General features: G+C 47.4%; 1 protein-coding gene and 1 pseudogene across 1 annotated transcript; one reads left to right on the plus strand and one right to left on the minus strand.

The window, feature by feature from the left end:
- The first annotated feature begins 133 nt into the window (after positions 1–133).
- Positions 134–2261, plus strand: LOC121980421 (annotated as a pseudogene).
- A 20382-nt stretch (positions 2262–22643) lies between these two features.
- Positions 22644–23606, minus strand: LOC121980493. Its single transcript, XM_042532590.1, has one exon. The coding sequence runs from the start codon at positions 23556–23558 to the stop codon at positions 22686–22688; it is 873 nt and encodes a 290-aa protein (XP_042388524.1). The 5' UTR covers positions 23559–23606; the 3' UTR covers positions 22644–22685.
- Positions 23607–24097: the final 491 nt, after the last annotated feature.

The raw sequence follows: 24097 nt of genomic DNA on the forward strand, positions 1-24097 counted from the left end.
TACATAAGGCAATTATGAAGGCGAGCGCTCCTCATCACTTGTAGTAAGATGAAGAGAAACCCGAAAGGGTTCGATTCGATCACGACCGCTGTTGGCGGATATAGAAACGGCACTGCGGTCTCCAGGGTGAGAAATTCGATCGATAGAAGGGGGATACGGAGAGAGGCGGATTGAGAACGATTGGTCGAGCAATGGCGGAACAGGTGAAGCTGGGATCTTCGAAGCCGATGATCGCGACGCAGCAGGAGATGGAGGAGGAGAACAGGGTCCCCACTCCCTACCGCGACTAGTGCGCCCATCTCCTTATTCCTCTCAACAAGTGCCGCATCGCTGAGTTCTTCCTGCCATGGAAGTGCGAGAACGAGCGCCACGTCTACGAGAAGTGCGAGTACGAGCTCGTCATGGAGCGGATGCTCCAGATGCAAAAGATCCGTGAGCCTGAAGAGAGGAAGAAGGTGCAGCAGATTCAGGGTGCCCTTCTCCAGCCAACGCATGAATCGCTTCCCTTCCCCTTCGTGATGGTTCGTTTTCGTCTTAATTGGTTTAGATACTTGATTCTTTGGTTTACTGTTGTAATTCTAAAAACTCTAGGTTTTGTTGCAAAGAACTCTCCTAATCTCGAAGATTCTTCTTGTGCTAAGTGAGATTGGATGTTTTCTGGGTTGAGAATGCTATTATTTTTCTCCGATGGATCTAATTGAGAAAGAGTTATTACGGACTATCCCACTGGATCTAAGCGTTCGAAGTACATGTTTTGATAAGAGGAAAGCAAATAACATAAGCTTTCTATCAGTTGGACAAGAAGAAAATGGATTTGGGATTTACTTATTTTACAGGAATAAAATTTTGCTACGTTTTGGTGTGGGCTGGCTCGATGATCTAAATGTGCTTAAACGTCTTTTAATACTTTCTTTCCTTTTTATATTTGTGTAATTTGGTTGAATGCTGCCAAAATTGATGGTTCTTTATCTAGTGCAATTCTTTTTTTTGTTAGGATTTTCAAAATTCTTTGTAATTCACGGTTCATTTCTATTTTTGATCTTTGACCATTAATTCATGATAAGTTGTTATCATTCATTTCTATAGCATTGCAAATTTTTTATGACAGTTCAGAAAGTATGCTTCATCAGCTTAGATAGTTGTTACATATGATCTGCTATGGATAATTTACAGAGCAACCAGAACTGAACATAGCATTGTTGTGGATTTACAAATTGAAGCCTCTAGGATAAATCATATGATAATGATATAGGTGATAGATCTATGCTAAGTTCTGTCTGAAATGCAACCAGAGTTGTTGATGAGCACTTCATTTTATTCTAATAGATATTAACTTAACCAATCTACTATGTAGTGCATACAATTTGATGTACTAATTCTTAGCTTCTTGCTTGCGAGAAAACAATTTTATAAGTTTATTACTCGTCAGCTAATAGGTTGCTCAAATTGTTAGAATCTATGCACCTACATAAAATAACTTGCATAAGATGTGCATAGTGGAAATTACTCATGTTTCATGATATGCTTATGCATGCTATTTGTCATGTACTATGTTTTAGTGGTTCCAAATATTGGCAAGGAAAGCATTGCTTTCTTTTGTGCTTTGATCAATGTATTATAATTGCTTGAATCATTCATTGCAAGTATAATTTGACCACCCCTGATCTTGATGTTGTAATGTAGTGTGCAAGTCAAAGATGGACCACAAGACAATCAGAATTATGAAAATTATTAAAACATATGTTTTCTTGTGATATTTGTGCTCTATAAGTAATATCCTTCATAACATGAAGTCGTCAAATATAATTAACATCAGTAAATCAAAGAACAAACATTTTTGGAGGATAGAATGAAAACTTGACTTCCATCCATCAGAAGATAACATAATCTAAGATCAGATTTGAGTTTTAATAATCACTGTTTTAGTATGATTGCTCATCTTGATTCCTTGTGTCTACTTAATTATGCATGTGTGCATTTAGATTTGGAGAGACAAGAAGAATCTTTACAGCATTTTAATGAAGTTAATATTTGCCTGTAGCTCAATGAAAAACCAAGAATACTTTTTAAAAGATTTGTGAGCTACTTAGTCATCATGCTTTTATCATTGATTATTCTAAACACGGGTTATTCAGTCTTAAATAATGATTTAAATTATTTCATGGATTTTCTAAAATCTGTTTTTCTTCTTCTATGATTTAGTGAATAATAAGGAAACAAATTCAGAAACAATCCAAGGAAAAAGAGAGTTCAACAGATGAGTGAGTGGTCCTTGATGTATAAATTTTGTATTTCAAGTTCAAGAACTGTTGCTTTTATACGCTTTTTACACTCAAATATAACAACAAAAATTGGATTGCATCAGCACATCCTTTAAAATGCAGATGCTAAGGTGGTGATCAGTTACTAAATGCCGGATGCCCTTCTAGACGCTAAGAATGTTGAGAATTGAAGTTCGATTCCGAATTAATCTCCGACATAAGCTCTCCAAAGCATTCTCAAGGTCTGCAAGACTGTTCTCTATTGCCATCAATTGACCTCGCACCATTGTGATCTTCTCAATGTCTGCATCTTTAAGGTTGTACGGCAAGACATCCACGTTCCAGGACTGACACAAGTTCTCACAAGCCACTCTCGTGGCCTTTGAGGAAAGTGACCACTGGCTACCTTTTGTTCTTTGGGCAAACATTGAATGCATGATTGCGCAAAGGAGAGACCTAGTGATCACGCTTGCTTCGTTCAGAAGCCTCATGATCACTGATAACTCCATAGGTTCAGTTTCAGGTTGACATTTGCCATGGACCTGCTTCATGTCTTTATATCTCTTCTTGATCATCTTCTGCATTGCCTTTCTCGAACGAATATGAGCCTTCAGTCTATCTTCCATGGAATTCTTGCCTCTTCTCCGAACCAATAGCTGGAGATCCTGAATGCTTTCTTTAGTTGAGCTGACTGCATCCTTAATTATGCCAAGGAAGTCCAACAATTTGATCGAGCCATCCAGATGTTGCTGCCATGTTTTCTTCTGTCCAAGGTGGAGCAGACCTTGTTGGATGCTTGGGAGGTGAAGAAGATCCTCCATGCCATCATACACTTCACCAAGGTGTCTCAACCCATTGCAGATCATCTCCCTCGTCACCGAAGATGCCGATGGTTCTACACAAATTCTAAGTTTGTGTAGCTCTTCTTCAACTCTGACCGTAGTTGGATTAGCTTGGGAAGGTAAGCTGACTGAGCGAACATGAAAAGTCTTCTCTTCTGTTGAAGCCGAACAGGCCATTGCTGCTTTCTTTTCAGCCAATCTCTTGAAGGATTGGAGCTAGAAGAGGAAGATGATGGATCTGTTTCTCAGCCTTCTGCTCTACTTTCTTATATATATACACACTAAATGCTCATCTCAACAAGGAGACAACTAGAATCTTGGTAAGCTGAGCCTTGCATATCAGTATAAGATATGCATGCCAACACACTTCTGTTCTTTATTATACATGATTGCTACTTTTGTCTCGACCATTAATCATAATTATGTAGGGTGCTTGCCTCAAGTTATCTGCTAAATTATGAGCATGATGGTGGATCCAGGACCATCTTTTAGCTATTCTAATTAATCTTTCTTGTTGCTACTACTACTACTTCAGACAGAATCATGCATCCTGAAGCTCGAGATGTTCTATATGTTGCAAATTGTCTTTCAAATTTATAATATAATTAAATGATCCATTGTATTTGGAACTCTAGACATATGCTCTTGGCTAGTTTTGTTGTTGTTTCATGCCAACATATTTGCGATTCACCGGTGGATTTTTCAAATGCTAGTTGTCTGTGACTTGTACGCCAAAAATATTTATCTAGTGGACACGATACGATATGTTACAGTAGAAGTTGGCCTCTGATCCTAATGATATCTATATTTAGGATGATGATGCTCCTTACAATTATACTCAATTTTAGAGCCTTAGAAATTTAGTTAGCAAGCGTGCTAGTTAATCATTAGGGCTGTTACAAATGCATGATGATCATTTTAAACACTGGATTTGACGTCTTGTGTATAACCATTTTGTTATCACAGTAGAACTTCATTGATTAGCTAAACTCACATATTGTTAATTAGGACCATGACCTAATACTTTTCCTCTACACTTAAACCTAATTACAACAATCCACTTCTTGCTAATCTAGTGATCCTGTCCGGAAGTTGAGTCGGACGAAGGCTGGTCGCGATGGCCTGGTTGTTGACGGAAAGTCGCGGGCGATCCGGCCCCCACGGGCGGCTGACGATGCTGCAGGTCCCTGCACACACTCAGCCGATCTCCCTCCCTCACGCTAGAGACCAGAACCCAGGGAAAAAGTCCCTGGGTCAGGCCCTCCGACGCTCAAGTCAGGTCTTTTTTCCCCAGAAAAATGCAAAGCGAAGGAAAAAACTGACTCAAAGTGAAAAGCTGTGGAAAAAAGTGACGAGAGAGCGTACCCGCGTACGAAGAATCCTCCTCCTTTTATGCATCACCTCTGTTTCTAGAACCTGCCAGCATATCAGAAAGCGTTAGATGCTGGGCTTTGTCGTGTAGTCTCGGACACCTGTCGTGCCGCTGTTGATTGTGAAAGCATCTTCTCGTTTAGGAACCTCCGCATCTACACATGGGTTTTGTCTTGTAATGAAGGACATCTGTCAGGCCGCTATTGGTTATGAGGGCATCTTTTCGTTTAGAAACCTCCACCTTCGCACATATCGCTGGTATGTAATGATTACCCCTTGACGGGCAATTGTGATTCTCCGACTCCAGCACGGCTTAGCTCATCCGCTCTATTGTGACCTGTGTCTGCCTCGCATCCTCCGATCAGATCCGGCCTCTAAGCGTCACCTGCAAGTTGGGCTGACTCTGAACAGCTCTACCGATCTCGACCTGTACCCTGCGCTTTGTATTTCCTGGCCCTCGACCATGGGTCTGTAGATCGCGATGTCTCTAAATAGTTCTGCCGATCTCGACCTGTGCTTTGTACTTCCTGGCCCTCAATCGTGGGTCTGTAGATCGAGCTGTCTCTAAACAGCTCTGCTGATCCCGACCTGTGATTTGTACTTTCTGGCTTTCAATCGTAGGCCTGTAGATCGAGCTATTTCTAAACAGCTCTGCCGATCCTGACCTGTGATTTGTACTTCCTGGCCTTCGAACGTAGGCTTGTAGATCGAGCTATCTCCAAACAGCTCTGCCGATCCTGACCTGTGATTTGTACTTCCTGGCCTTCGAACGTAGGCCTGTAGATCGAGCTGTCTCTAAACAGCTCTGCCGATCCCGACCTGTGATTTGTACTTCCTGGCCTTCGAACGTAGGCCTGTAGGTCGAGCTGTCTCTAAACAGCTCTGTCGATCCCGACCTATACCCTGCGCTTTGTCTGTTGTCTCCCTTCGTCTTTCTACTGCTTTGTCCCCTTGATCGATAAGTCTGCCTGGCCTCTGACTATCCCATATACTTGACTTTGACTGCCCAGTCAGCTTGACTATTGACTGCCAAGTCACCTTGACTATTGACTGCCACATCATCTTGACTTTTGACCGCTATATGGCCTGGACCCTTCTCATCCTTTCTTTTTGGGGCCCCTCCATTGCCAGCCGTATCACAAGCCTCCCCCACAAGTCTAGTCGAAGGAGGACGACAGTCTGACTGACTAGACCTCAGCGCATCTCTAAGATCTCCGCATATCTTTGCGACCTCAGCATATCTCTGTGTTCTACCACACCTCTGCGCCCTCTGCTTCCTGCCTCAAGTACCAACCTTTGACCGTTGTGTCCCGTCGCTTGGGATACTATGCCTCCTTAATTACTTTACCAGTCGCTTGGGATATCGTGCCCATGTAGCTGCTTTGACTTAAAGACGAGCCCTCCATTTTAAAGAACCGTCCAGCCGCTTCTTTGTCATGCCATTCTTCTTTCATGCTTTCCTACTTCCTTTTGATAACCCGCATTCCACCAGTCTCTTCCCCACGCGATGCATTCTCCTTCTTCTGTTGAAGTTGATCAACCATCCCCCCAAATGCGGATAAATCAACTCACCTCGCAACTTGCCGAGAAAGAACGCGAACTGGAGCGCCTGTCCAGGGATCGAGCTCGTCAGCTGACCGCCTTGCGGGACTTGGACGCCCTGTATCGTCTTGCAAAATCTCGCGTGCATGCGGAAAAGGCGATGAAGGACGAATACCAGTCTAGCCTGCAACGCCAACTTAGCCTCCAAGAACGTTTGCAGCGAGAGCATGAGACGGAGTTAGCTCTTCTCCGCACGTGCCTTGACGTCAAGCAAGACACGATCGCTCAGCAACAAGCAGTCATCGACTCCTTACACGCGGAGCTGGCTCGGGCTTTGAACGCCCCAGAGGCTCCTGAGTCCCCAGACATTTCTTCACACGGCAGTGCTCATGCTCCGTAACCAATTCTTTCCCCGAGTTAAAGCTAGTCCGGGTTTTAGTTGTCTCAGTGGCTCCTGACCCACGGGACGTTCCTTCTTGTAGCCTCAGCTGTATCGCCTAATGGTCCTATGTAACTTAGATACGGTAATGTAGCTAGTGAGCTGTAGTTGTCTCCGGGGCTTTTGACCCACGGGACGTTCTTTCTTGTAGCCTCAGCAGTATCGCTCACTTACCGAGCTGTGCTGCTATACTTGTATATTTGTCCTTTTCCTGCATAGTCTTTCCTGATCAATTTTCATCTAGCAAGCATTCTTAGAAACTGGCCCGTATGTAAGAGACAAGAGTTGCGTCATGACTCATTTTCATGAATTGTGGATAATCAAACCAGTATAATATTTGGAAATTAAAACTGTAATGAACGGGCAAAACCTGATTTCGCAGTTAATATCGATGCTTTATGGGTGTGATGGATGACCTCCAGTATTCAGCACTTTGCATATTTGCTGCATATTCGCAATTTGCATAAAGGAACTAAAATAAGATCAGCTGTAGTTGACCTGATTATTTGAAGATGCTCGGCTCAGCCTGAGGCATATCAGCCTGAAAGGTCGTTAGGCGTGGGTGTCGGGTTCACTTTTGATTCTCGCAAGGGAGCCGATTTTTGATTTCCGCCTGGGAGCCAACCTGAAAGGTCGTTGGGCGTGAGAACAGAGCTCACTTTTGATTCTCTCATGAGAGCCGACCTGAAAGGTCGTTGAGCGTGAGAACAGAGTTCACTTATAACTCGCACTGAGGCGAGAGTCTGGGGCAATCGACCTAAAAGGTCGTTGGGCGTGAGCACAGGGCTCACTTATGATTCTCGCATGGGAGCCGACCCGAAAGGTCGTTGGGCGTGAGAACAAAGCTCACTTATAACTCGCACGGAGGCGAGAGTCTGGGGCAACCGACCTAAAAGGTCGTTGGGCGTGAGCACAGGGCTCACTTATGATTCTCGCATGGGAGCCGACCTGAAAGGTCGTTGGGCGTGAGAACAGAGCTCACTTATAACTCGCACTGAGGCGAGAGTCTGGGGCAACCGACCTAAAAGGTCGTTGGGCGTGAGCACAGGGCTCACTTATGATTCTCGCATGGGAGCCGACCTGAAAGGTCGTTGGGCGTGAGAACAGAGCTCACTTATAACTCGCACTGAGGCGAGAGTCTGGGGCAACCGACCTAAAAGGTCGTTGGGCGTGAGCACAGGGCTCACTTTTGATTCTCGCATGGGAGCCGACCTGAAAGGTCGTTGGGCGTGAGAACAGAGCTCACTTATAACTCGCACTGAGGCGAGAGTCTGAGATACTCCGGTCCGAGATCGGTGGCGATGGCGCTGGTCCGAGACCAGTTATGATACTCCGGTCCGAGACCGGTGGCGATGGCGCTGGCCCGAGGCCAGTGATGATACTCCGGTCCGAGACCGGTGGCGATGGCGCTGGTCCAAGACCAGTTATGATACTCCGGTCCGAGACCAGTGGCGATGACGCTGGTCCGAGACCAGTGATGTAGAGGAATTGCTCCTTTCCGCTTTTATCCATCTTGCCTATGCCGACCTAATTGCTTTTGTCGATCTGGTCGTTATTGCTAGCCCTGAGGCTTACTCCTTCGCACCACTCTTCTCCCTGCAATCGCATTATGTATGATATAGGATTAAGAGTAAGGAAGGGAGCACATAAACCTTACTTGACCCTTGAGCCCTAATGCCCTCGTAGTTTGCGATGACCCCGCAGCTCTCGTGATGCGCTTGGTTAGACGATCTAATCAGGCGATACCTACGCAAAGCTACTTACTCGGATGATCCGAGCAAGCAACACCCCCACAGGTCTGCTTGCTACTCCTCCGATCTGACCCTCACTCCTGCTGACCTGCCCTGTCTCATTCTCGGCCCTTTTGAATTGCCTGGATTCTGCAGCTTTGTGAAACTTCCCGCTTAGTCTCGGGCCTTTCATGAAAAGTCCATCTTTCTTAGGCCACGCCCCTTCATGATTGCCTTGCCATGTCAATCCTTAATGCACTTCTTCTCGGGATGACACTTGTCCGACGCCTTTATTGCTCACGCCTCCTGACGCCAGCCTCTTACCCTTTTTCGCACCCTTCGACGTTTACTTTCTATCAGACGGCGCTGGGGCGTATTACCCAAAAAGATACTTGGCTCGACTCTCGATGTTTCCTAGGAATGAATGGGCTTTATAAACCCTAAAGGCAATCCGTCGTCTTCATTCTGACGCTTCGCTATCCTCTTCCTTCCGCTCGTGGCCGCTTCTGGTGGTGCAACTTTTCGTCTTCCTGCTTCCGCCCGACCTGTGACCTCTCTTCTCTTCGACCTCCTCACTTGCTTACTCCTCGTAATCATGGATGGTAAGGAAACCTTCTGGTATTCATGCTACATTTTCGATTTAGACCATCATGACCTGTCTTCACTTCAATCCAACTTGGGACTAGGCGCCGCATATGAGTTTCGTCTTCCTTCGCCTGATGAACATCCTTCTTCTCCCCCCGAAGGGTTTATCACTGTCTTTAGGGATCAAGTCTTAGGCGGTCTTCGCTTTCCTTTACACCCTTTTCTCTCCGAGTTGAGTCAATATTGCGGTGTTGGTATCTCTCAGTTTGCCCCCAATGTGTTCCGAGCCGTCTGCGGAATCATCATCTTGTGCCGCATTTATCAAATTCCCTTGACCGCTCAACTATTCCATCATTTCTAATCCTTCAGGCGGGCTGAGCCAGGGGTGTTCAATGTACAGGCCAAGCCGGGTTATAAATTTTTTGATGACTTACCTTCTTCCAATAAAGGCTAGAGATCTCGCTTTTTTTTTCTTAAGCCCCCCGTCCCCTTAGCCGGGCCTTCCCAATGGCGTTCCATCCTTCCTTCGGACTTCCCTTCACATGTTCATGAATCTGCCTGCTCCACAACCTCGGACAAACTGACCGGTGTTGTTGTTCACTTGTCCGTGCTGACGCTAGAAGACATTCTGTACGCTTTTGGCCTTAGTCCTGTTTCAACAGAAATCGGAGCTCCTTTTGGTAAGTTGCTATTTTTCATATGCCGTTCTTCGCTAACTGAGGTGTTTTTTCCTCTTATTTTTGCAGTGGCTGCCATTCTCCGTTCTTTTGCCAGCCAGGAAAAATCATCCGTGGCCGTTCTGCAAGCTCTGAACGAGGAGCTAACACAAGGCCTATCTTCTGATCCCGCCGCTTCCGTCGGTCTGCCGCCTTCGGAACCCCAAACTTCTGATGCGGTGGTCACCTCGGCACTTATTGAACCACCTGCTCCCCGCCCTGCAGACTCAGCCCTACTCCGAGTCCCTGCTCGTCCTGCGACTGAGTCGTTGCCAGCAGGACAAGTGCCCTCTCCTCTTCCTACTATGAAGCTGCGTCTTGCACGCCAGGGCAAGAGAGTAGCACCGGTCACCGCAACTTCTCCGCCACCCCCTCGCCGTCAACGTGTAGTTGGTATCTTTTCTCCTTCCAGGTCCCCAGATATAAGCTTGGCCCAGGAGAGGGCCTCTGATATAGAAATTGCAGACCTGTCATTTGACCTGACTACTCCGGTACCGGTCCAGAGCTTATTGCCTGCCCCGTCTTCGCCCTCTGGCGACCAACCCGAGGGCTCGCTGACTCCCTTAGCCTCCTCTCTTCTTCTGCCTACAAGCTCAGCCTCACCGACCCATGAACTGCCTTCCACGGAGCTAGCTTTCGAGGCTTCCTGGAGACTTCCCTCCGAGACCGACCCGACTTACGCACCTGCTGCCGCCCTATCTTCCATCCTTGGTAGGGTTGACTTTTATGGGGACTTGGCTACCTCCTGACAATCAGCAAATCGTCAATTCTGGGAGAGCAGTTCCCCTTTGGAGGGGTTTGATCAGATCGCCCGTTCCTTGGTATCGGTAAGCTCCTTTTCTTCTCCTGGGCATTCATACGCTTTTGTAACCCCCTTTCCTTTCCTACGACCATTTGCAGACCTGTTCCACGAGTTTGAGTGTCGTTCAACGAGCGGCCGAGCTTCAACGAGAGAATGCGGTGCTCAAGGCTCGCCTTCGGGAACTAGAGCCTCCTGTGGCTTCCTCAGCTCCCCCTGAGCCTTCACTGTTGGATGCATATCTGCGTGCCGCTGGGGAATCTGCGGCCTCTGCCCGAGCCATCTCCCATGCCGCCTTTGATAAGCTGCAAAAGTTGGAGGCGGCCTTGAAAACGAGTGAGTCCTCATTGGCCTCTGAGGCGGAGGGCCATCGCACGACGCTTTCTGAATTAGAAAATAAGGAGGCAGAGCTGCTTTCCAGATCGGCTGAGTTGACACTGTTACGTCAAAGTCAGGAGCTCTTGCAAATGGGACTGGCCGATGCCCAGGCTCTGGCCCTTGCTGCCGCTGATCGGGAGGCGACCATGCGAACTCAATGGGAGACGTGCCAAGCCACTCTTCAGTCTTTGCGGGCAGATCTCTTGAGGGTCCAGGAAGCAGCCTCTCAGAGCCAGAGCGACCTGTCCGTGGCCCGCGCTGAGGTTGCCAAAAACAAGAACAGCTTGGAAGTGTATCGGGCTGGCGAACCAGAGCGGCTGGAGGCTTACAGACTGGCCTATATCCGCTCTTCCTTATTCCTTCGGAAGCTGGGGAGCTGGATGATCTTACTGCTATGTCATGGGGCCGCTGGCGGGGTCAGACAGGCATTCGAGCAAGGCTTTCTATGCTCGACACCCCCTGCCACTTTTCTGGACACCGCTCGCTTATCTAGGGAATTGCCGCAGGAAACCTTCCCTTCCTTTGAAGCGGATGTCGGGCTCTTCCTTCTGGAGGCTCCTCCCCTCGCGACCGACCAGACCTCCGTTGATATTTCTGCCCAGGCTCTTCCTGCTACCGTTCCTGAAGCGTCTGCTGATCTTGCGTCTTCCTTCGCAGTGCTGGCCGAGCCCGTGCTCCTTCCGTCGGCCTCCAATGACCCTGCACCCTCTTCCTCGGATGTTGCGTAATTGGCAACATGTTGTAATGTTAACTTTTTTGTGCTGATGCTGAATCTTCCATGATTGTACTTACTCGTGTGATCATATTGAACTTTGGATGACTATACTTATCTGCCCTTATATCTGGATAATCGTATTGCTCCCCCTTCATGCGTCCTTAACTTGCTTCTTTTCTTAGTAGGTCGTCCGTGGCTTTGGTTGATCTCTGCTAATCCGCTCGTTCTTGCTTATTTTGCTCGGCTACGTCGCTATTCCTCCAATAATTGCTTTTATACCGAGCCCGGCGAGAGCTAGACTTTACCTTTTATTTCTGACGCAGGTCCATGAAGCCCGCTGATTTGATTTGCCCGTCCTATGGCCCTTCCGTACACTTTTGTCTCGCTCGAAGCGATCACCTTATGAGGCGCTTCGTATCTCGAGCCCTTGCCTTTCCTATAATGCCCCCTGGTTATATTCTCGAGGATCATCACAGGGCGTTCCCTGTTTATCTCAGCCCTCGTATCAACTGTCCGTTGTCAACTTACGAAAATGTCCTTCCCCCGCCATACCTATAAGTATCTTCTTACTCCCTTCCTTCTGCTGTGATTCGCCATCACCGCGGAGCACTCAAACGTCGCCGCCGCCGACTGACTTTCTCCGAGACCTTGTCGCGATCCTTCCTTTTCTCCAAGCCTCTTCTTTTCGTTTGTTCTTTCTATCTCCTGAGATAATCTCTTTTGCAATGACCTCTCCTTCTTGGATCTCCTTGTTGGCGGAGCACTTCCCAGTCGCTTCGACTTTTGCTTAGTTTGATTGGGATGACCTACGGTACACTTATGAAATCTCTACTAGCTTTCGCCCCATCATCCCTACTGGTGTGAACCTGTACTTCGATCCTCCGCCTGGTTCTTGTACTTTCTTTACTGAACAATTTGTATCTGGCCTTCGTCTACCCCCACATCCTTTTTTGTCTGGGGTGTGTCGCTACTTTAAGATCCCCCTAGGTCAGCTAACTCCCAATTTCATAAAGATTTTATGTGGCTTCGTAATACTCTGCGAAGTTTGTGAGGTTTCCTGGTCAGCTCCCCTTTTTCACTGCTTCTTCGCTCTTGCTCGGCACGCTGACGGTCTTTTTTATTTCCAAGCTCGCAGTCACAATGCTTTCTTCTCTCCTCTTCCTCCTCCTAGCGCTAACTGGAGGAAAAAGTTTTTTTTTCTCCGGTTTCCAGAGGAAACAAGCTAGCCTATGCATTGGCAATCTGAGCTGCCTCTTCCTCCGGCACTGGAAGAATTCCATATGGACCTCCCCTTCACTATGGCTGCAACTCAGATGGAGGATTGGCGCCTGAATCTAACAAGAATGTAGTCCGACGACCTACTTTCTTATTTCAGGCTGAGCCCCCCTTCTCCTGAAACACCGCACTCCTTAGGTAAGTTCGTGCTGAGCTCCCCCTTTTGATCATTTTATATGTTAGAATGACCTTTCGTGTTGGTGCCCACAGCTGAGGTTTTGTATCGCGCATCAGAGGCTCTGCCTTTGCCCCTCAGTGATCTGGAAATACTGCGGCGCGGTCGGGTGATCTTGGAGAGGAGGCTACTCCCTCATTTTGGATCCACCTCATTTGGGGCAGCGCCTCAGCCTACTTCCAACCCCGCCTCACACAACGCTTCTCCTTCACCTGTCGCCCCGAGCCGAGGTCGGGGTCGTGATCCAGCCGGCCGTTTGGCCAGACGCGTCTTCCGAGGAGCCTCCCGGGCCTCCAGACGTGCTCGCGCAGTCCCCCATCGTTTAGGTCGAGGCTCATCCGGTCGGGGCGCCACAGATAGAGGTGCTCCAACCTTTTCACGGGGTCAGCCTTGCTCTGATAATTCTGACTCTGACAACCAGCCCCTGCTTCACAGACGACGTCGAAGACCAGGTCTGACTTCACAAACGCTTGATCCTGTTCCTTTTACTACCATATTGCTCCCCGCTGCCACCGTGGCTGGCCCTAACACCACTCCCTTCTTCATTCTTGTTTTATTTATCTGGCAGCCTCTCCCAACCCCTACAGGGGAAGACCCGCGCCATTCCGCTCTGCCCCTACCCCTGTTGAGGAAACCAGCTCAGGCGAGCGTCATGACACAGCGCCAACTGAGCACATTCCCGGGCCACCTCCTGCTCCTCCTGGTTCTGCTGCCGGCCCTTCTCAACCTTCCTCCTCCGCTCGCTATCGCTACAAAACCACTATCCCTTCTGAAGCTGCTTTAGTTCGGCGGCATGACGTCCCCACGAGCCTTCTGATGATGAAAGGCTGTCTTGGCAGCTTGTGGGCAGAGAGCATGAGTCAAATGGATAGCGCGCCGCCATTAGTCCAGATGGATAGATTCTCAAAGTCCTGAGCTAAAGTAAGTACCCCTTACCTTACACTTGTTATTAATTTGCCTTAACTGAAGGTTATATCTTCCATCCAGACTCATGCAGAATCTTTAGTTCTGAACCAATCTTTCCACAACCTCCATCATCAAAGCAAAGAACTCCGAGAGAGAGTCTCTGAATTAGAGCTGCAACTGAATGACCCAGCCCAAGCTAGTTATGTATTGCGAGCAGAAATCCAAGCCTTAACCAACCAGACCGATCGGCAGAAAAGGTCCCTGGTACAGGTCAAAGATGAGCTCCAAGCTTTGAAGGAGGAGAGAGCTGCATCTGAGGCAGGGTATCAGCAACAACTAGCCCACCAGGCTCAGGAAATACAGTCCAAGGATACCCTTCTGCAGGAGAGGAACAAGAAATTAGAGGTTCAGGCAGCTCAACTGGAAACTCAAGCAGCTGAACTGAGGGCTCTGAAAGCAGAACTATCCCAGTCTCGAGCGGCTCTGACGGGAGTATCCACTGCCTTGGCGGTCTATCGGGAAGGAGAGAGTGATCATTGCCTTCAAAGTCGAATGTCATATCTGAGCTCTCCTGAGTTTTTATCCCAGGCCGGTGCACGTTTTTCTGCAACCGTACCCTACACGGCGGTTGGAGTTATCCGACAACTTTACGCACAGAACTTCTTGAACTCCATCCCTCCCGCAGACTTCTTGGATCAGGACAAGATCATCCAAGGTTTTCCGGATGAGATCTTTGCTCCTTTCAAATGATTTGTTCCAACTGCTTAAACTGATGAGATTTTTACATGTACATGAGTATCTTTGAGTTTTTACTTGACTATTCTACCGTCTTCGGAACCCTCGACCGACCTGGCTTACACCCATAGAGTCGGCACCCCTCAAACTCGATAGGGCCGTAGGTAGTTAGCACTCCAAGGTCGGTCTAGCTTCCTTCCTTGAGCATCCTGCAAATAATAAGCCCCCGATGCCAATTTCTTGATAACTTTGTATGGTCCGTCCCATTGAGGCGCCAACTTTGTCACTTCCCCTAAGGGCTTCACCTGTTCCAGACTAGGTCTCCTTCTTCGAAGAATCGGGGGATCACCCTTCTATTATAGTTCTGCCTCATCCTCTGTCTATAGGCTTCCAACCTGGCCGCTGTTCGTTCCCGAATTTCGCTGATGAAATCTAGTTCGGCCAACCGTCTCTCTGTGTTCCCTTCGTCATACATTATTCTTCTGACGGATGGTATCCCGACCTCCAGAGGTACCACTGCTTCATTGCCATATACCAAATGGAAAGGTGTCAGACCTGTACTTTCCCTGGGTGTCGTGCGGTAAGCCCACAAAATGCTCGGCAGCTCGTCCACCCAATTGCCTCCCGTGTGATCCAGCTTGACTTTAAGCCCTCGCACTATTTCTCGATTGACCACCTCTGTCTGACCATTGCTCCGAGGATGAGCCACCGAAGTAAAGGCCTGAGTTATGCCGAACCCCTTGCACCAGTTTTGTATCTTGCGTCCCTGAAATTGTCTGTCATTGTCCGACACTAACTTATGAGGCAAACCGAATCTGCAAAAGATATTCTTCCACAAGAATTGGATCATCGCATCTTCAGTAATTCTGGCCAGAGCTTCCGCCTCCACCCACTTGGAGAAGTAGTCTACTGGTACCAACAAAAAGCGTCTTTGCCCTGTAGCCATCGGGAAAGGTCCCACAATATCCATACCCCATTGGTCAAATGGACAAGACACTATAGAAGTTCTCAGCTATAAGGCAGGTCTATCTGGGCTATAAGGCAGGTCTGTGCTATAGATCTGTCAAGTACCCAAGTAGTCAGGGAGCTGGCCATCTTGGCCAATTCATCCGCTCTTTCATTTTCAGCCCTGGGAATCTTAGTGACTGTGACCTCTTTAAAATCTTTCCTCATCTTCTCATAAGCTTCCTTGTAAACTTGCATCTTTTCGTTGTTTACCTCAAAATGTCCGAGCTGCTTGCAGACCTGCTAATAGGGCTTCGTATTCTGCCTCATTGTTAGTAGCTCTGAAATTTAGCCGCACAACCAGTTGCATAATGTCTCCCTGCGGAGATATTAGGAGTGCGCCTACACCACTTCCACGATGGGTAGCCGACCCGTCTACATAAACTTTCCAAACCTCCTCTGAACCCGCTTGATAAACCTCTGTCAGGAAATCCGCCAAAGCCTGCGGGGCTGATACTGTATATCATACTCCCCTAGCTCGGTTGCCCATTTGATAAGCCGACCTGCTACCTCTACCTTGGTGAGAGCTCGTCCCATCGTACTGTTTGTCAGGACAGTAATAGGATGCACCAAAAAATACGGTCGGAGGCGCCGAGCCATGAGAACAAGTCCATAAACCAACTTCTCCAGGGCTGTGTACCGAGACTCAGCCCCCTTCAATAGATGGCTGAAAAAATACACTGGCCGTTGTACATTGTCCTGCTCTTTAACTAGCACGACCCCCACGGCATCGGGGGTGGCTGATAAATAGACCCAGAGGGGTTCTCCAACAACAGGTTTGAACAGCGATGGTAAAGATTCCAGGTATTGCTTCAGCTCCTCGAAGGCCTGTGTGCACTCTTCCGTCCACTGAAACTTAGCTGCTTTCCTGAGCACCTTGAAGAAGGGCGCGACTCGATCTGCAGATCTGGAGATGAATCTGGACAGCGTCGTTATCCTGCCTACTAACTTCTGCGTTTCCTTCAGATTCTGAGGGATCTGCATGTTTCGGAGTGCGTGAACCTTCTCAGGATTGGCTTCTATCCCCCGTTCAGTCACCAGATATCCCAGAAACTTCCCTCCTTTGGCCCCGAACAGACATTTCAGAGGATTCAGCTTTACACTATATTGTCTTAGAGTCCCGCAGGTTTCTTCTATATCTTTTATTAGACTGGATGCCAGGGGGGACTTGATCAAGATGTCATCAACATAGACTTCAACGTTCCGCCCGATCTGACTCCGAAAGATTTTGTCCATCATCCTTTGGTAGGTGGCCCCAACATTCCTAAGCCCGAATGGCATGACCGTATAGCAGAAAGTACCATCAGCCGTTATGAAGCTAACCTTCTCCTGATCCTCCCTAGCTAAGGGTATCTGATGATATCCTTGATAAGCGTCCATCATGCATATCCTCTCACAGCCAGCAGTTGAGTCCACCATCTGATCTATCCGCGGGAGAGGATAACAGTCCTTGGGGGTGGCTTTATTGAGGTCGTGGAAGTCTATGCACACCCTCCACTTGTTGTTAGGCTTCTTTACTAATACAATGTTAGAGAGCCAGGATGGGAATTACACTTCCCGAACATGTCCCGCCTTCTTGAGCTGCTCCACTTCAGCTCCGATAATTTTATTCTGGTCGACAGAGAAATTTCTCTTCTTCTGCTTGACTGGTTTGGCTTCAGGTATTAAATGCAGCTTGTGCTCAGCTATCTCTGGTTTGATTCTGGGCAGTTCTTCCGGAGACCAAGCAAAAACGTCCCTATTGCGGATCAGACACTGTATCAGCTCCGACTTAAGCTCCGGTGGTAGGTCACTAGCAATGCGAGTGATGCTCTCTGCTCTGTCAGTATGCAACTGAATCTCTTCCCAAGGGATAGGCTCCTCAGCAATAGGCAGAGGCTCCTCTTGGATAGCGTGCACACCACCGTCCTAAGTCCTCCTGCTCTTTCGTGCCTCCACTCGGACCATATCAATGTAGCAACTACGAGACACCTTCTGCTCTCCCTTGACTTCTCCGACCCGCTCGCCGACCAGGAACTTAATCTTCTGATGAAAAGTGGAGACAGCAGCCCTGAACTCATGCAGAGCTGGCCTTCCCAGGATGACATTGTAAGAGGAAGGAGAGTCTACCACTATAAAGGTGCTCCTCCTGGTGCGCACCAGTGGTTCAGTGCCCAGGGATATGGCCAGCTTGATCTGACCCATGGGCTTGACTTCGTTGCCTGTGAACCCGTATAGAAAAGTGGTTACGGGTTGGAGCTCAGCAGCATCAATCTGCATCTCCTCGAACGCAGCTCTAAACAAAATATTGACCGAGCTCCCGGTATCCACAAAGACCCGAGCCACTCGGCTGTTAGCAATAACTGCCTTGATTATGAGAGCATCGTCGTGGGGTAGCTCCAGACCCTCCAAGTCTTGTGGCCCAAAGCTAATGACAGGGCCAGACGCCTGCTCGTGGCTGCACCCCACAGCTCCCACATATAACCACCGACCATGTGACTTACGAGCTCGGCCTGAGTCCCCGTCAGTGGGCCCTCCTGAAATCATGTCGATCTCTCGTACAGCAGCGTTGCCCCGGTTTTCCAGCTCCCCGACATCTCTTCGGTCTTCCATGGGACCAGCTTGGTTAGAAGGACCGGCTAGGTCGGGCCGGGTCTGACGAGCACGTCCGGCTGCGGCCCGTTCTTCCTCCATCCTCTGTACTTGGGGCGCTAACTCCGGGGGAGGCAAGCCCTGCTCCGCAGCTCGCCTGGAGTCATGGGCGAATTGGAAGCAGTTACTGAGATCATGCGTCCTGGACCGATGATATATGCAATATGGTACTCCCCTTGGTCCGGGTCTGGGCGCGTGTATGGCAGCAACTCGCGGAGCTGGTCTGACTCCCTGAGCGGGCTGGGGGGCAGGCCTGGGTTGAACGCGCTGAAGAGGCTGAGCTAGCTGTGGTGCTCTCCTCTCAGGTCGGTTGCCAGGAGCCACTGTCTTTTCGGCCTTCCTCCTAGCTGCCCGAGCTTCCTCCACTTTGATGTAGCAAGAGGCTTTCTCCACCATATCATCAAAACTTCGGGCGGGGTTTTTGATGAGGTCCCTGAAGAATTCCCCTTCTAGCAATCCGTGGGAAAAGGTGCTCATCAGTATTTCTGAGGTGGCGGAGGGGACGTCATTGGCCACCTGACTGAACCGATTGATGTAGCTTCGCAGAGACTCGGTCGGCCCCTGTTTAAGAGCGAAAAGGCAATGGTCGGTTTTTTGATACTTACGACTGCTGGCGAAGCGGTGTAAGAAGGCCGTTTTGAAATCCAAGAAGCGATTGATGGATTATGGGGGCAATTCATCGAACCACTTCTGCGCCGAACCAGACAGGGTATGTAGGAATACTCGGCATTTGACAGCATCGCTGTATTGATACAACATAGCCGCGTTCTTGAACTTTCGCATATGCTCTTTCGGATCCTTGCTTCCATCGTACTCTCCAATGTTCGGGGCTCGATAACCCCTTGGTAGGTTTTCCCTCAAGATCTGAGCCGAGAAGGGTACCTTGTCGTCTGGATCTTCGGGCAGATCTTTGGCAGAGATTATAGCTTTTCCCTTCCCTGAATCCCGGGGTGGATGTAGAGAGCTTTCCGCCACCGACGTCTGCGGCTCTTCTTTCTTCGGACTATGCTTGCGAGATCTAGGTTGATGATAGTCGCGGCGAGGCTCTCGGAATGAAGTACGGGGGAGTTCTTCGGGTTGCTTCCTCTTTGAGCCCCTGTCGGAGACAGGAGCTGGTTCTTTGGATGCTTCGGGCGCTAGGCGAGGTCGTGAAACTGTCCCTTGTTTTTCAGAAGCGGCTCGCTTTTTGACCTCCTTGAAGAGCTCGTACTCCCCCGCAGTCATGGTAACGTTAATCCTCCTGCTGGAACTTCGACCAGAGTCCTCCATCTTCACGCTTTGGATCAGGCTGTTGTGTTTCCCACAGACGGTGCCAAATTTGATCCTGTCTGGAAGCTGAGTCGGACGAAGGCTGGTCGTGATGGCCTGGTTGTTGACAGAAAGTCGTGGGCGATCCGACCCCCACGGGCGGCTGACGATGCTGCAGGTCCCTGCACACACTCAGACGATCTCCCTCCCTCACGTTAGAGACCAGAACCCAGGGAAAAAGTCCCCGGGTCAGGCCCTCCGACGCTCAAGTCAGGTCCTTTTTCCCCAGAAAAACGCAAAGCGAAGGAAAAAACTGACTCAAAGTGAAAAGTTGTGGAAAAAAGTGATGAGAGAGCGTACCCGTGTACGAAGAATCCTCCTCCTTTTATGCATCGCCTCTGCTTCTAGAACCTGCCAGCATATCAGAAAGCGTTAGACGCTGGGCTTTGTCGTGTAGTCCCGGACACCTGTCGTGCCGCTGTTGATTGTGAAAGCATCTTCTCGTTTAGGAACTTCCTCCTCTACACATGAGTTTTGTCTTGTAATGAAGGACATCTGTCAGGCCGCTATTGGTTATGAGGGCATCTTTTCGTTTAGAAACCTCCGCCTTCGCACATATCGCTGGTATGTAATGATTACCCCTTGACGGGCAATTGTGATTCTCCGACTCCAGCACGGCTTAGCTCATCCGCTCTATTGTGGCCTGTGTCTGCCTCGCATCCTCCGATCAGATCCGGCCTCTAAGCGTCACCTGCGAGTTGGGCTGACTCTGAACAGCTCTGCCGATCTCGACCTGTACCCTGCGCTTTGTATTTCTTGGCCCTCGACCATGGTCTGTAGATCGCGATGTCTCTAAACAGTTCTGCCGATCCCGACCTGTGCTTTGTACTTCCTGGCCCTCAATCGTGGGCCTGTAGATCGAGCCGTCTTTAAACAGCTCTGCTGATCCCGACCTGTGATTTGTACTTCCTGGCCTTCGAACGTAGGCCTGTAGATCGAGCTGCCTCTAAACAGCTCTGCCGATCCCGACCTGTGATTTGTACTTCCTGGCCTTCGAACGTAGGCCTGTAGATCGAGCTATCTCCAAACAGCTCTGCCGATCCTGACCTGTGATTTGTACTTCCTGGCCTTCGAACGTAGGCCTGTAGATCGAGCTGTCTCTAAACAGCTCTGCCGATCCCGACCTGTGATTTGTACTTCCTGGCCTTCGAACGTAGGCTTGTAGGTCGAGCTGTCTCTAAACAGCTCTGCCGATCCCGACCTGTACCCTGCGCTTTGTCTGTTGTCTCCCTTCGTCTTTCTACTGCTTTGTCCCCTTGATCGACAAGTCTGCCTGGCCTCTGACTATCCCATATACTTGACTTTGATTGCCCAGTCAGCTTAACTATTGACTGCCAAGTCACCTTGACTATTGACTGCCACATCATCTTGTCTTTTGACCGCTAAATGGCCTGGACCCTTCTCATCCTTTCTTTTTGGGGCCCCTCCATTGCCAGCCGTATCATCTAGTAAATCAGATTAAACACTCTACCCTATCACGACAAAAAAAAATGCCCTAATGTGAATTCTCTATTTGTAAGAAAACTTGGCCAATATAGGAGTTTTTTTGTCAGATTATTCTTGAGGTATCATGGAATCATTTGCTTAAGATCATTATACAATGGATAGCTAATGACAATCATCATAAGATGTATTCTTGAGTTACTAGCATTTTTGAACTATCGCAAAATTATCTTAAGATGTATTTTAAAAAAACTACAAAAGCTTAGAAGCTAATGAGTGATCATCTTGGTGTCACATAAGGATGTTGCCAATATACAAGTTACTAACCAGAGTCAAGTTTCATATATATCAGGAGAATAAACATTGAAAAATACCCATCAGGCTAGCTAGCGTTAATGGATTAGCAAAGGAGGGTTAGTTATTAATTTGGTATCATTTTGCTTCATTAATAGCACAGTAAGATGAGGTTTCTTATACCATCGTATGTTCATATATCTCCACTCGTATCTTTTTCTAAGAAGAAAGAATATGGAAGAGGCTAATAATTTTTCTTACACAAAGTTGATAGTCGTTCTTTATTAATTAATTATCAATGGCTGGGATCAAATTCCAACCGGATCGAATCCACCAATTCTCTGTAAATTCACGTTCACTCTGTTGAGCGCATATAATTAAAGTTTTGACTTTAACGTAGAATTTCACCTAAAGAAATAACAAATTGAAAGTATTGATAACCAATTCTTCTAATAATATTTAGTATATTCCTAATTGTTTCATACGATTGTTTAACTTGATCTTAGCCATGTGATTGGGTCGTGCTCAGGTCGAATATGACCTGATTCATCTTGGGTCATGCACGATACAACACAACTCAAAATTGGTCATGTTTAACACCCATGGGACAATCACGCTAACCAATAAAAGTAATAATGATAAGAAACAAAACTGGTAATAATTACTAAAATATAATTTTATTAAACAATTTTCATTTTATATTTTTTAGATGGGTTAATATATAAAATTTTATATGAACATTTTGTAAATCATATATATTGAGTGAGGCTAGGTTTGGCACAGAAGCATCATGATCTACTTAACCAACATGACACATGGGGCACCCATCACGGAACATAACCCAAGCCATGCTCGGCATGGTCCAAACTATGCCAACCAATTGCAATGTGATGCACACTATTTGATGTACTTCTACATTTTTTTTCCCTTGTTCTATCGTGAATATGTGCATTTAGTGGCTAGTGCATAAGGTGTTTTCATCATGAGGTCTGCATTCAAATCTCGCAAAGTCGAGGTAAATGTCTTTCTTATGTGTTATTCACTATTTCAAAGGTTAATAGTCGCCCGTGATTTACCTCCTCCGTGTTGATCCTGGGATGGATTGACGGGGGTACTTGGGACGAGCGTATTCACCTTTTGTCACCGTTAATTTTGATTTAGAGAGACAACAAATATCTTTGACAGACTTGCAATTCACATGAAACTCATCTTCGTTTAGCTTTCAAGTTTCCAATCAATCATCTCTAAGATCTGAGGCCCCTTACAGTATTTTGTTTTCATTTGTCCATGTTTAGTTCATTAGATGCCGTGTTGGAGTTGAGATACAAATTTAAGTCAATTTGATTGTTACCTTTTGTTCTTAAATTTACTGAACGAGAAGGGAAATAGAGGATCATAATGGATGAGTAAATTCACTTGAAAACGGTATATTCTTATTTATACAACTCTACAGTTCGCATCTTACAAGCAAAATTTGAATTCATTAGCTTCTCCATTAAAATATGTGATCAGCTGCCAGGTGATTGATTGATTGTCTATAAGCTGAGAATGTTCAGAAGCGATACTCTATTCTGGATCAGCCTCCGAAATAAGCATTCCATACCATTCTCAAGATCACCGAGACTCTTCTCAATGCTCTGCAACTGATCCTGCACAATCACCATCTTCTCAGCACCAGCTTCTTTGAGACCCGTAAACAGTGAGACATCCATGTTCCAGGTTTTTTCATAAGAGGTCCGACTAATAGCTCTCATGGTCTTCGAGGAAAAAGACCACCAGCTAGGTTTTGCCTCCGGGAAAAACGTCAAGTGTATGATCGAGCAAAGAAGAGATACAGTGATCGAGCACGCTTCATTCAGCATCCTCAAGATCACTGAGAGCTCAGTTTGTTCAGGCACCGGTTTGCATTTGCCATTCACTTGCTTCAACTCTTTATAACTCTTTTTGATCATCTTCAACAATTCCTTTCTCGAACGAATATAAGCCTTTACTTTATCTTCCGTGGGATTCTCGCCTCTTCTCCGGACTGCCAGTTGAAGATCCTGAACGCTCTCTTTCATTGAAATGACCGCGTCCTTGATGGTGCCGAACAAGTCCAACAATTTGATCGATCCATCCGCGTGTTGCTGCAACCGTTTCTTCTGCTCAAAGTGGAGCAGACCTTGACGAATGCCTGGGAGATGACAAATATCCTCCATGCCATCGTATAGTTCGCCCAGCCGTCGCATTCCATTGCAAATCATCTCTTTTGTCATCGAAGATGCCGATGATTCCATCCAGGTTCTAAGTTTCTGCAGCTCATCTTCTACTCTACGAGTGGCAGGATGAGTTTGAGATGGTAAACTGATCGAACGAACGTGAAATTTATTGACTGAAAACTCTGCGTCATTGGATTTGGAGGTGGCCATTGCCGTCTTCTTCTCTGCTAAGGTCTTTGCTTTCTATCTGTGAAAAGTTTGAGTAGGAGAGTGAAGTGTTTCTGATCCTTCTGCTCTACTTATATACTTTGAAAATTCCACCAACAACTTATCTAAAAAATTGGAAATTAGGAGACACAGAGAATCCTAAATCATCAAGTCCCCCATGTGATGAAAATTTAAGTCCTACTATGCAATGTAGGAGATCTGCAAACAATCCCCATTTGTTTAAAACCCACAACACATGGTTGCTATTATTCCAGTGAGAATTATAATCTTTAGGTTGCTTGTCTCCTGTATATTTCTTGAAGATGCCTTGCCATCGTGTCCTGCTTGTCTCCTACCGCTCTTCCAAACTAATCCAACACCGTAGCTTGCTTCTCGATCTCACGTGTAGGTTTGTAGTTCATTGAACTTGAGCACTGAATTTATTATTTGTCAGAAAACCAATTTATATGTGCTACGCTTCTTGCTCATTTCAGTGGTTGCCTAGCTAAAAGTTGTCTGCTCGAGTTAAAATAATAGCTGAT

This window comes from Zingiber officinale, chromosome 1B (assembly GCF_018446385.1).
Source record: "Zingiber officinale cultivar Zhangliang chromosome 1B, Zo_v1.1, whole genome shotgun sequence".
Lineage (NCBI taxonomy): Eukaryota > Viridiplantae > Streptophyta > Magnoliopsida > Zingiberales > Zingiberaceae > Zingiber > Zingiber officinale.

Excerpts from the sequence above, each read along its gene's own strand:
- LOC121980493 (XM_042532590.1), bottom strand. The coding sequence starts at position 23,558 with ATGGCCACCTCCAAATCCAATGACGCAGAGTTTTCAGTCAATAAATTT.